Source organism: Falco peregrinus, chromosome 6 (assembly GCF_023634155.1).
Source record: "Falco peregrinus isolate bFalPer1 chromosome 6, bFalPer1.pri, whole genome shotgun sequence".
In the NCBI taxonomy this organism is placed as follows: domain Eukaryota; kingdom Metazoa; phylum Chordata; class Aves; order Falconiformes; family Falconidae; genus Falco; species Falco peregrinus.
Window position 1 is genome coordinate 77226010 of NC_073726.1, and position 12271 is coordinate 77238280.

A 12271-nucleotide genomic window follows, 5' to 3' on the forward strand; every position below is an offset into this window, starting at 1 on the left:
CTGAAACAGATTCCTGGCTTCTCTGTATTGTCACAGGGCCTTCAGATCCCACATCAATAACTACTGCCCATCTCTGGATCCCTCTCTTTCAAACATAACATAAGGACAAGTCTCTCCTTTCTGTATATCACAAACCAAGATGGATCCTCAGTTCTGTCCATGTACATGGTCCACACAAGTTATGCTTGCAACTTGCAAAGATAAACAGCATTTGACACACAAACGGAATACCTTCATGGTGGTGCACAGTGAACTCAGGGAATAGCGTTACAGTCCTCATCTACAACCTTCTAGAACGCCAGGTCATTCTGGACATGAAACATACATGAAAAAAAAACCTAGGATGAGGAAATAGGAATGCTCTTTATGAATATTCCTGGAGCTGTGTCAACAGATACTGTGTGGAACTGCTGCCTTGATGAGAGTTTTTTCTCATGACAAGAGGTTTTCCTCCTGATACACAACCTGTCCTTCCCCAAAACCAAACACAATACTAAAACCCCAGTGCTGTCATCAGTTCCCAGCAAGAGGCCTCAGTCTCTCAGGCTGCTGAATCAGTTGCTGCCTTTTGAAATCAACCACCCACCCCTATAGAGAGCATGGCTCATTTTTCGTGGGACTGTAGCACAGCAGAATGGATGGATAGGGGGACGGGAATTGATATAAAGCAGTTCTTGAGACAGACGCTGACGATAAGGACAAGAACTGTCCAGGTAAAGAGAGTTTCAAGGCTGCTTCCCAACTCTGCTTTCCTGCCAAGTCCTCACTTCTACCTCCTCCAGCAGACGGTGCTAACCCAACCGTCACCAACCCAGGATGGCAAAGGCAATGCTGGCTGTGACCTTCTTGGCTCTGCCAGTGGAACCACGTGGTGACGGGTATGCAATCCACTCTACCCTTACTTCCTCTCTTTGTCCTGCAAAAGGGAGGGACGGAAAGGAAGAGATTATTAACAAGGCAGTAACAAAAAGAGAAGCCATTCTAGCTACATTCTCAGCCCTAGCATCAGCATTTTTGCCCTTGGCTCCCCTTAAAGTGAAGGACAGCAGAACCAGCACCTCCTGAGCCCAGCACGCGGGGCCCCAAAGGTCAACATGCAAAAGGACATGAAGCAGCAGCAAAGAGGATGAAAGTAAATGGCCTCAAGTTGCACCAGGGAGGGCTTAGATTGGATACTGGGAAAAATTTCTTCACCGAAAGAAATTTTGTTGTCCAGCTTTGGAACGCTGCCCAGGGAAGTGGTTGAGTCACCATCCCCCAGAGGTATTTAAAAGACATGTAAATATGGCACTTAGGGACATGGTTTAGTGGTGGACTTGGCAGTGTTAGGTTTACAGTTGGACCTGATGATCTTAACAGTCTTTTTCAACCCAAACAGTTCTATGATTTCTCTGCCTCCCTCTGCTCCACCTCCAAATCCCCATGCTCCAAAACAGAGAACTTCAGGAAACAGCAAAAGATTTAATCAAACAGCTGTAACAAGGCACAGGACAGAGAATCTAGCCGGCATGATCCCATTTGTCATTCACCCCTGGTTACTGCAACTGAGTCACATACAAAACTCCCCATGCAGCCAGAAAATGACTCGTCGGCTGCACTGGGGGGCTTCCAAATGCAACAGCACAGAGCCACCACTCTCCTCTAGGCACTGGGGCCTGGGGGACAGAGGAGAGGCAGCCAATACACAAATCATCAGCTCTGGATTCCCAGAACATTTTTTTCTCCTGCAGAGAAATGCCAGCATGTGCTGTGAGTGTTACAGGCAGAAAAAAAAAAAAACCACTCTGCTTTTTACCTACCTGCTTCCCTTGCCCTCCACACCACAGCCAGCTGAATCCTGTAAATTATTTTTAGCTTGGTAAACTGTAGAAGCGAAAGAGGTACAGGCTTGAGGGCACAAAGCCTTTGCTGTAGAGAAAGCAGGAAAGCACGGTTCTAATCTAACAGTGAGCAAGCTTCAAGGTTATATGCGTATTTTTAGGAAGAGGAGGAACTACTACAATCATGCTTCTATATATTTAGAAATACATTTCTGCTTTTGTAGCGGATGAGAGGACATTCTAGACGCTGCATTAACCAATCCATTTATTTCACGAAACAAACACAGGAAATCTGGCTTTCTACCTTCCTCTGAAATCGCAAGGGCCATTGCACGGAAATTGCAAATACTACTCACCTGTTCCTGCTTTCAAGACACCACAGAAGGCACTGCTCAGCTGGACAAGATTTTTAAGAGGTTAATAGTGTCTCTGGGAGTGCCTACAACTCTATGGTGTGGCACTCCCTTTTTCTGATTAAAAAAAAAAAACAAACCAAACCAAACCAAACAAAAAAACATGGTGAAAGATGGACTCTGAACACTAGGAGAAAAAAAGCAGATCAAGGAGGATGTGACGTTACGCATTCAGCTAGTATACTGGCTGATACAAGGGTTACACAGCTGTGCTGTGAAGAACCCATATAATTAGAAATCAATCAGGAAAAAAAAAAAGGAAATTGAAACCTCATTATCACTACACATTAAGCTTTGTACTGTGGCAGGAAACCAGTTGCTGTTTTCTACTCCTTTGCTAAGAATTACCGGTGCTCACACTGCTTGGGCGGCTGCCATGAGAACTGAGCTGAGTTTCAGAGCTGCCTCCTCCCTCTCCAAGACTTCAGTTCTGAACAAACCTTTGAACCACACACTCTTTCAATCAAATAATTTACTCATTCATTTGGGAATACTCCCTCTTATGCCAGCTACTTCATTGAACGATGTTGTGAAGTTCAAGTGTCTCTTATTTTATGATAGAGTTCCCACTTTTCCCTGTGCTCGACAACAGCTGACCTTCTCTTACAGAAGACATGTGGGCGCATTCATAAAATACCACCTTTATCCCTACAGTCACTAAGTTTAAGGTTTACTGCAGTTTCTATGCAGTTGCCTGCAACAAATGTCAGGCCTATTGCTCTGTAGCTTCCCCGGCCCCTCCCCCCTCCCCAAATCCTTTCAAGCACTGCAGCACCACAGAGGGACTCTCAAGATGCCAACACCAGGGAGGCTCTTTGGAGAGCACTTTAAGCTATTCCCAGCCCTTTCATTGATGGAGCTCTCCAGGTCTCAGGTCAGGTCCCTTCTAGCCACAGAAACACAGAAGGGTTGGGGTTGGAAGGCACCTCTGGAGATAATTTGTCCAACTCCCCTGCTCAAGGCAGTCACCTAAAGCAGGTTTCTCAGGACTGCGTCCTCTTGGCTTTTGACCTTGTCCAAGGACAGAGACTCCACAACCTCTCTGGGCAACCTGTTCCAGTGTTTCACCACCATTTCTTTCATTCTAATTTCCCATATTTCAATTCAATTAAACAATGATGCCTCATCCCATCACTGGATTCCACAGAGAAGTGTCTAGATTGTCTTCTTTACCCCACCCATCTTCAATTAGGTATTGACACACTTTGACAAGACACCCCCTGAGCCTGCTCTTCTCCAAGAAAAATGATCAGAGCCCTCTCAGCCTCTCCTCACACAGCATGTGCTCCAGCCCCTTTCTCGTCTTAGTAGCCCTTCGCTGGACTTGCTCCAATATGTCATGTTTTGCTTTTACTGGGGAGCCCAGAACCAGCGCTCCAGATGTGGCTCACCAGTGCTAGGTAGAAGGGAAGGAATTCTTCCCTTGACCTTGCAGCAATACTCTACATAATGCAGCCCAGCAGGCTGCTGGCCACCTTTGCCACAAGGGCACACACTGCTGGCTCATGGTCAACTTCTTATCCACAGGACCATCAGGTCCTTCTCTGCCAAGATGCTTTACAGCTGGTCAGCCCATGTACTTTTCTCCTCTCCTCAAGTCTATCACTGCATTGGCTCTGCCCAGGTTTGCTAGAAGCCACGGCAGGCTTGATCTCACCTAACTTTGAAAGTCCATACGCACCTGCTCCCGTTACAGGCAGCGGTGCCTGCAGTCACCTACCTGCTTGTGGAATCTGCATTAGGGCTAGATGAACGGCCCTGCCTAATCCATTGATCAGATCCCCAGTGACAATAACAAGATGCCACTGGGGACACTGGTGCTAGGCCTGGACCTGATCAATGGTCCTGCTGATGTGAATACGTCTGCCCCTGTTCTTCCACAATGTGTTCAATACTCCAGTGGAAGGAAGGTAATGCTTTTCCTTCTCATAGGAACGCAGAAACAGGCAGATGCTGAGACCCTCTGAGAGTGTGAAAAGGACTGGACTCAAACGCCACAAGAATTTTCGCAACCCTGATTGCTAAATTTAAAAGTCTGGCTAACTGATGCAGTGCTGGAAATACGCAAAGAAAAACAAAACAAAAACCCCAGTTCAAACAAAAACTGTAAAACTTACAGACACATCTTACTGCATAAGGGAAAGGCTGACATTCAACTGATAGCAAGTTTCTCTTGTTCCAAACACAAAAAGGATAAAATGTAGTACAACGGGAACAGAAACAGGGCTGCTACAACAGATAATCTTGTTACTCTGCCATGCAAGGACTGCAACCAAACTGATGCTGCTGGATCAGCACATGGTCACATCTACTCTTGGTGGGCCTAAGGAGTACTGGAGCACCCTGCACTGAGCAAAGGGGTTTCCTGCCCTACGTGACCATCAATGTGCTTCACTGGTATTTTCCTTGGTAGCAAAGCCACAGATAGAAAAAAATGAAAACAACCAAAACTGGATGGTAATTGGATCACTGGGTGATGGTACAACATGAATTACGTGAAGCCACCTTACATGAAGCCAAATAAGCACGACCAGTTCCTGCAATCCACTGCTTTTCAAATTGTAACAGCAGATACTCAGAAGTCCCTGAAAACTGGCAAATCATTCCTAACAGGAAAAAGTGCACACTGTTGAGTGATATTGTTATAGAACATCATCAGATCTTTGTGACAGTTCAAGTACTGATAATACATGGCAAGAAATAAGCTGTACAAATTCTTTAAGAGCATGCATTTAGCGATGTCAGAGAATGAAATATTACATTCTTAGTTCACACTGAAAGCAATTAGAATTGCTTTTATATAATTACATACATTTACATAATTTTCAGATTATGACTTCTGTAGAATGTCTCAATCCTCCAGGCCTAAACCTTAGTAAAACCAGTATAAACATCTGTCTTAGCCAGAGGCAATCAGATGTTTACAGGAAAACGGTGGCTGTGTATAGTGCAGAAGTGCAAATGTTGTTTGCAAAGTAGAATATAAACTAAGGATGTGAATAAGGACTTCCCTTTTTTTTTTTATTTTCCTTCTCTGATTTAATTGATATAGCTTATGCCTACACAATTAGCAGATTTAATATGTGAAGCTAGATAGACCTGCAAGTAAGCGGAAAGTCATAGGAAAGAAGATACGAAGGGATCATCTAGCTATTACCAAGTACACCTGCTGAGCAAAAGGAGAGAAGAGGGAGAACAGAGAGTAACAGAAACAGAGGCACAAACTAAAGGTTCTGTTTTGCATAAAATTTTGCAAGAATAAAACTGCAAAGGAGAAGCCCAATAATCCCTGACATCTAGGCACTCACTGATCACCTGCCCAAAGGAACCGGGAAGGATGATCACCTGGGTGCCTCTGACTTTGGCTGCTGGAGCTCAGGCTTGCTGTTAAATACACCCTTTGTCTTGACAGCCAGGCTGCTCTCTCCTAAGCTGGTCTGCTTGTGGAGTGCAGGGAAGCAACAAACCCAGCTCCGAGGCTGTGGAGAGGAGAGAAGCTGAACTGCTGAGCAGGCAGCTGCTGAGGCTGGAGAGAACACGAATGAGAGTCAATTTAGAATTTGAATATTTGATCGATTCATAATACTGCCAAACAAGAGGACCCCTGGGAAAACTGGAATGGTAATTCAGTGCTCCTACAGTGTAGAAAATGGAACTACATCCACTAACAGTGTCCAGCTGATATAAACCCAGGCAGAGCAAGAAACTCCTTCCGGTCTTGTGAGCACTTTGAACCAGTCTTAAAAGGACAATAACCAGTGCCTGCCCTGTGAGCTGACCTGCACATACTGCACAACCCTAGGGTTGCTGGGAAGAAGACCCAAACCTAGTGGCTGTGTGTTCAGAGGAGATGAGGTGGATTCTCTGTCCCCAGAGCTTTCCCACTTCTCTCCGTTTTTGTGTCTTCCTCGTGTTGGCTTCTTGCTCCCCATATTTGCTTGATCTCACCCAGCAGTGCAGAAAATACAAGGTGACTCTCATGCTTGTTCCTGAAGAAGGGAACTTTAAGAGAAATATAAGCTCTATCTACCTCTATTATTAACTAAAACGGATTGAGAATATAATTCTTTGATGTTCCTCAGAACATGCTTAAGTGCAGATTTACAAGAGAGACTGGTTAGAGACAGTTTTTTATCTTAAACTGAGCAAGATGCTTTAGATGGTCCCTTTCATAGCCAACATTTTAAAGCAATAGCTGTGCCCTCTCGTGGCCAACTCAACTATCATTCCTGCAGTGCTGTGCATTAAAAGTAGCCTGGGTTGAAGGAAGGCACTGCTGGGGAAGCAAGGGAGAGTTGCAGCACTTACCATGGGACCCAGCGCTAGAGGCACTGAGACTGGGGCTGGGGCAGAGAATCTGGTGCAGCTGAGATCAGCCAGAATATGTCATGAACATCCAAATCTAGCTTCGCAGGCTAAATCAAAGCACACTGTGGCATACCTTTCCTCCTTTCTTTATTACTGCTTGTCTTTGCTGCATAATTTTTAGTGCAACTTCAACTACTTTATGCCATTAGACTATTCAAAAGCTACATTTATGGTACATTAAGTAGAAAAAAAGCAACATAGCTCTGATCAGCCTTGGAAGAAGTGATTGCACCAGTTCCAATTGTCTTTAGGAGAATGGAGTACTCTTGAATTTAGTGATGTCCTTCCAAGCAAGCACGTGGACATATGAACAGGAAAACACTGGACAGGGTGCATAAATTCGCTACAAATTCAGTAACAAAAACAGAAAGGAAAAAGGCCCAGGAAAGTGCTGCTGCATACCCAGGTAGCTGCTAGGGGTCTTGAACAACATCAGTGATCACAAGCAGCCCAATAGGGGTATTTTGGGGATCCACGAGGAGACAGTTGAAGATCTCAACTTTCTCCAGATTTATACCACCAAGAGTAGAAGAGGTAAGATCTGACAATATCAGCATTCAGTGGGTAACTAACTAATCAGTCTGCTAGGTATGGAAGAGCAGAGCAGCGCCAAACAGGGATCAATCTACCAGCTAATTCCCCTAAATACTAGGGGAATTAGTATTTAGTATTTTAGCAACAGTTTTAGAGCTCCTCCTTCTGACCCCAGACAGAATGGCTGACCAAGCACGCGGGAATATTTGAGGTGAGATGAGGGGAAATACTGCAATTGTAACGCGTATATTAGACCAAGGCATAAGATACTGCAGCTATAGACAAAGGACACTTAAGGCACCTGTCTCTTAACTGCATCTTTTCTACTTAATCACAACTTCACCTTTCCAGGGTGAACCCTGCAATATCCAATTTCACTTATATGTTTTTTAGAACTGAGTTTTCTCCTGAAATAAAAGAAAGAACAGTGAAAATACCCACTCATAAAGTGTAATGCAGTGCTGGATAGACATTTCGTGGGGTAAGAAGAATTAAAAGCAAGCCACAGCAAAGAGTCAGAGGATGATATTAGCAAGTTTCTGCAAAAAAATAGATTGTGGGAAGAAATGATACAGCAGTATTTATAGCTGTTAATGCTCAAATCACTGTACAGAGAGTGGCCATAGGTGTGATGGCATCTCAATTAAATTATCCAGAAAAAAAGTACAGACCCTGTCTGTTACTTGCAACAGAGAACCAATGAGATACATAAGTAATGGCCACAAACAGAAAATCACATAGCCAGTCATGGTAACATAATGAAGCTTCAATTCAGCTTCAGTTTCCCTAAATACAATAAGCAGTAGCCTAAGATTAGTGGAAAATTATCAGTAATGCTGTTGCACTCAGACAGAATAGGAAATTTGTGGAATTAAGATTGAGCTGTAACTCAGTCTTGTAGCTTCCAAAAAGAACAGGCATGCTCAATTTCAGCTAAGTGAGCTTGCTCAGTAGCTTGCTCAATTGTAAAGAAATGATAACAGGATTACCTTGCACCCAGTGACAGTGCTATTTGAGAACAGTGGCATGTGAATTCATAACATAGAGGCGTCCTTCTAATATTACCAGTGCTGTTAGCTACAGCGTGAGTTGCTTGCTGAGCAAGCTCAGAGGTAGTGCAGTGGTACACCAGAACAGTGCATGTGAGCAGTAACCCCTGAGCCAACTGGGGAGCCCAGAACTGGATACAGCACTCCAGATGTGTCTCACCAGTATGGAACAGAGGGGAAAGACTGCCTCCCTTGACCTTGTAGACAATGCCCTGCATAACGCAGCCCAGCAGGCTGTTGGCCACCTTTGCCACAAGGCCACACTGCGGGCTCCCAGTCAACCTCTTGTCCTCAGGTGCATGGAGTTACCCTCACCAGTTGCATCTCTCTTTGTTGAACTTTGTGAGATTCCTGTTGGCTCATTTCTCCAGCTTGTCGAGGTCACTCTGAGAGGCAACTCAACTGCCTAGTGTATTAACGACTCCTCCCAGTTTTGAATCATCTCCAAACTTATTGAGGTTGCAGTCCATCCCTTCATCACCGAGGTCATTAATAAAAATGTTAAACAGTACTAGCCCCAGCACAGATCCTTAGAGTGTACCACCAGTTACTGCTCTCTACCTGGACTTCATGTTACTCATCACAATCCTTCAAGGCCAGAAGTTCAGCCAGTTTTCAATCCACCTCACTGTGTTTATGTAGTCCACATTTCATCAGTATGTCTATGCGGCTGTTATGGAGACTGTGTCAAAAGCCTTACTAAAGTTACAATAAGCAATATCTAATTCTCTTCCCCTGTCCACTGAGCTGGTCATTTCATCACAGAAGGCTATCAGTTTGCCCAGGCATGATTTCTGCTTTGTAAATCCATGCCGGCTACTCCTAATCACCTTCTTGTCTTTAATATGTTTGCAGATGACTTCCAGGAGGATTTGCTCCATCACCTTCCCAGGGTTCAAGGTGACACTGACTGGCCTATAATTCCCTGGATCCTCTCCTTGTGCTTTGTAGAAGACCAATTGGAAAAACAATCTAACACCAAGGAAAGCTCAGAGAGGTGCAAATGACAGCAGGAGATGAAATTTGTTACAGGAATAGAGGGGGTGGAGATTCCCTGAGCCTGTTTGAGGAAGGTCTCAAACACTTGCAGGATCAAACACAAGTTTACTTTGTATGACCTTGAAGAGGAACTGAAGACTGATAAGAGGGAACAGCTTATCAAAGGCTGAATAACTGCCCAAGAAGCAGCAGAGACAGCAGATTTCTGCAGTTAAATGGGGGAAAGGTAAATGCGGCAGGGGGAGATCACAACCACTGACTCAATTCAAAACCAGAAAGACTTGCTCCCCCATGCTTGTAAGGAGCGTGCATGCTAATTTACATGGCAATCCAGAGTAATTTAAATAAGAAGTGGTCCACATTGAAGGGTAAGAACAAAAACAGGAAGGCAAGTGCCATTTCGGAGGCAATAAGAATAAAAGAAGAAGGGACTTCTGGACAAGCACTCCTACATGAAACACCCCCCATTGGCAGGCCTGATGCTGGACACAGGACTGGTGATCCCTCTCTCCCCCACCCACCCACCTGCTTTCCTGCTTATTACCTTTTTCTAGTAAGTAACACAAGGCATAAAACTTTATATACTTAGAGAGTGATAAGCATTTCTGCTACCCAATTATTTACCAATGACCCTAACCAAGGAATAAAAGTCTCTTTACCTATGGACCTCAAGTGTTGTGTATGCCCTACTCCAACCAAGAGAATCAGCGAATCTGATTCACTCCTCCCTCCTGCTTGGCGAGACATGACATTTAAATTGGCGTCACAGACAGGATTCCCTTATGTTGGAGGGGAAGGGGGGGGGCACCAGCTCTCGCAGGGAAAGCGGATGGGGAGAGCTGGAAAATTACCTTTTAGCAAGAGGTCCAAACAGAGTGCCTCTTCACCTAGCAAAAGTGGGCAGAGAAAGATGGGGAGTGATGTCTCAGCCACAAGCTTGGAGAGATATGAGCAGTGTGAGCCATGGCCGCCTGGGAAACGCCAGCGCTCAACTGCTCCCCCATTATGGAAAAACAGAAGTATAATGCATGTTTCTCACCATCAGGAATGAGTTGGGCTCATAATAATTGGCATAACCCAAAAGGAGTGGCAGAAACAATTACAATACTTGTGAAAGAAAAAAAGGTGTGATAAGGAAAAGGAAAAGCCTTGCTGTGCACTGCATTGGGAGCGGCACTAGCGGTGGCTCAGAAGGAGAGGCACCTGATTAAACAAGCTCATGATGAAATGGTTGAAGCCTTTTAAGAACAAATAAAAACCCTGCAGAGCCAACTAACCGTGGAACATTAATGCCACTCACTGGCTTCACGTGGCTCTGTGCAATGCACTGAACCACGAGAAAATATTAAGGTCTGAACTGAGGAAAAATAAGTGGGGATCTGATGACCAAACAGATTCTAACTCAGAGCTGGATAGTGAACTGGGATTTTCAAGTTTGGCAAAACTAGTGGAAAAGCAGGCACCCAACTGGAAACCCCTACACGCAACAAAAGTCAGAGGGCAGTGAGGAATCTTTTTATCCCAGGGGTGGAAAGGCGACGAGACCCCTGATGGAAATCAAATCTACTAATAGCAGCCAGGCAGGGGCAGCTCCCAAGTCACCACCCAAATGGTACCATACTCAGTGGCCAAATTATCAAAGATTCAGGAGAAATACAGTAGCGTAGCTCAGGAGATGGAGACAGAACACGTACGGAGAGTTCCATTAACAGGCAGAAATTGAGTCCTACTCTCAGCAGATGAAGCACGACGGTACTGGGGACCCAGTGTATTTTTAACTACTGATGACCAAGGAGCGCCATGGTGACGCATTGGGCAGGGGGCTTAGACCCTTGGAGAGACCTGGCGTCTATTGCGACCCCCAATACAAAGCATTTAACCAAGAGTTTACCACAGGCTGCCTGCCTCCAGCTGGTGCACGACGGGCGTCCCGTTCCCCAGCAGCCATCCCCGAACGCTGCTGAATGCACACCCCGACGGGGCGATCCCCGCACCCGGGGCCCCCCCGGCCCGCTGACCCCCGGAACCAGCGAGGAGGGGCCAGCTTGTGGGGGGAGGTAGCTCCGGGACGGACCCGTTATGACAGGAGAGCGGGCCTCACCGGGGGGCGGGGCTACCGTACGGAGAGCGGAACGGCGGGTAGCTGGACACACACCTCCCTCCCGCGGGCTCGGAGAAGTTTATCGTGGGCCGAAGGAGCTGAGGAGGGGGTTCCCCGACGTTTACTGGACGGAATGCCTACCATGGCCCCGGGAAAAGTTACCGGAGCGCGGGGGCCGGGGGGAAGCGTGCCGCCCGCCCGGGAGCGTGAGGCGGGGCCCCGGCCTGGCGGTCCGGGAGCGGCCCCAGGCCCCGCCGCCACCGGCCGCACTTGACTCGCGAGCGGGAAGCGGGGCGCGCCGTCCCGGGCAGGGAGGCGGGGGACGGCCCGCGGGCGGCCGAAGGAGGCGCGGAGGGGCTGCCAAAGGGGATCTACTTACGCCCTTCCCTGCAGGCACCCTTAAAGCCCCGGTGACTTCGCTAGTTGACGCGGGTGTTGCTAATGGCAACGGAGCAGCCGCAGATGACAAGCAAATTTTGGGGTCACAGGCGAGTTCGGAACTTCCCGGCCCCAGCCGACGGCTGGCGTGAAGTCCCGTTTGCCTGGAGATCAGGCAGCCGCGGAGGGGAGGCCGTTACGGCCCCCGGGACCTCCCCAACGGATCCCGGCGGGCTTGGTGCGGGGGGGACTCGGCCCCCCCGCCCCCTCCCTCCCGCTGCTCCAGCCGCGCCGCCGCCTGCAGGGGGTGAACGTCCAACGACCCCCGCCCCCAGGCGCCCGAGCGGGGATCGCTCCTGTCGCAGCCGGGAAGCAGGGATCGTGATCCCAACCCGTTCACCGGATAACCCCCCGGCGCGGCCGGTCCGTGAACCCCACGGGCAATGGCGGGTGGCGGTGACTGTGGGTGCTGGAAGGCCAGCACGGGCCCTTGGACGCCTGCAGCACCTCGTACAGAACTGATTGCCACCACACCGGAGCGAGTCCTGCCCATTTTGGCAACAACTGATGTAAAATGTACATTTTTTTACGGTTCCCTTACAGGAAGCA

At 47.3% G+C, this 12271-nt stretch overlaps 1 protein-coding gene across 16 annotated transcripts in view; it reads right to left on the bottom strand.

Moving 5' to 3' along the window:
* The window catches only part of LOC101921227 (alpha 1,4-galactosyltransferase (P blood group)), a 33520-nt gene that overhangs the window by 1782 nt on the left and 19467 nt on the right, over positions 1-12271 (bottom strand). The window contains exons 1-3 of one of the 16 annotated variants that reach the window (XM_027789380.2): positions 2177-2901; positions 843-916; positions 232-308 (exon numbers count right to left, since the gene is read on the bottom strand). The exons of 1 other annotated variant lie outside the window; for it this stretch is intronic. In XM_027789380.2, the coding sequence (XP_027645181.1) occupies positions 232-280 (49 nt within the window). In that variant the 5' untranslated portion in view covers positions 281-308; positions 843-916; positions 2177-2901. 14 more of the 16 variants (XM_027789379.2, XM_055807828.1, XM_055807827.1 and 11 more) reach the window with 14 other exon arrangements.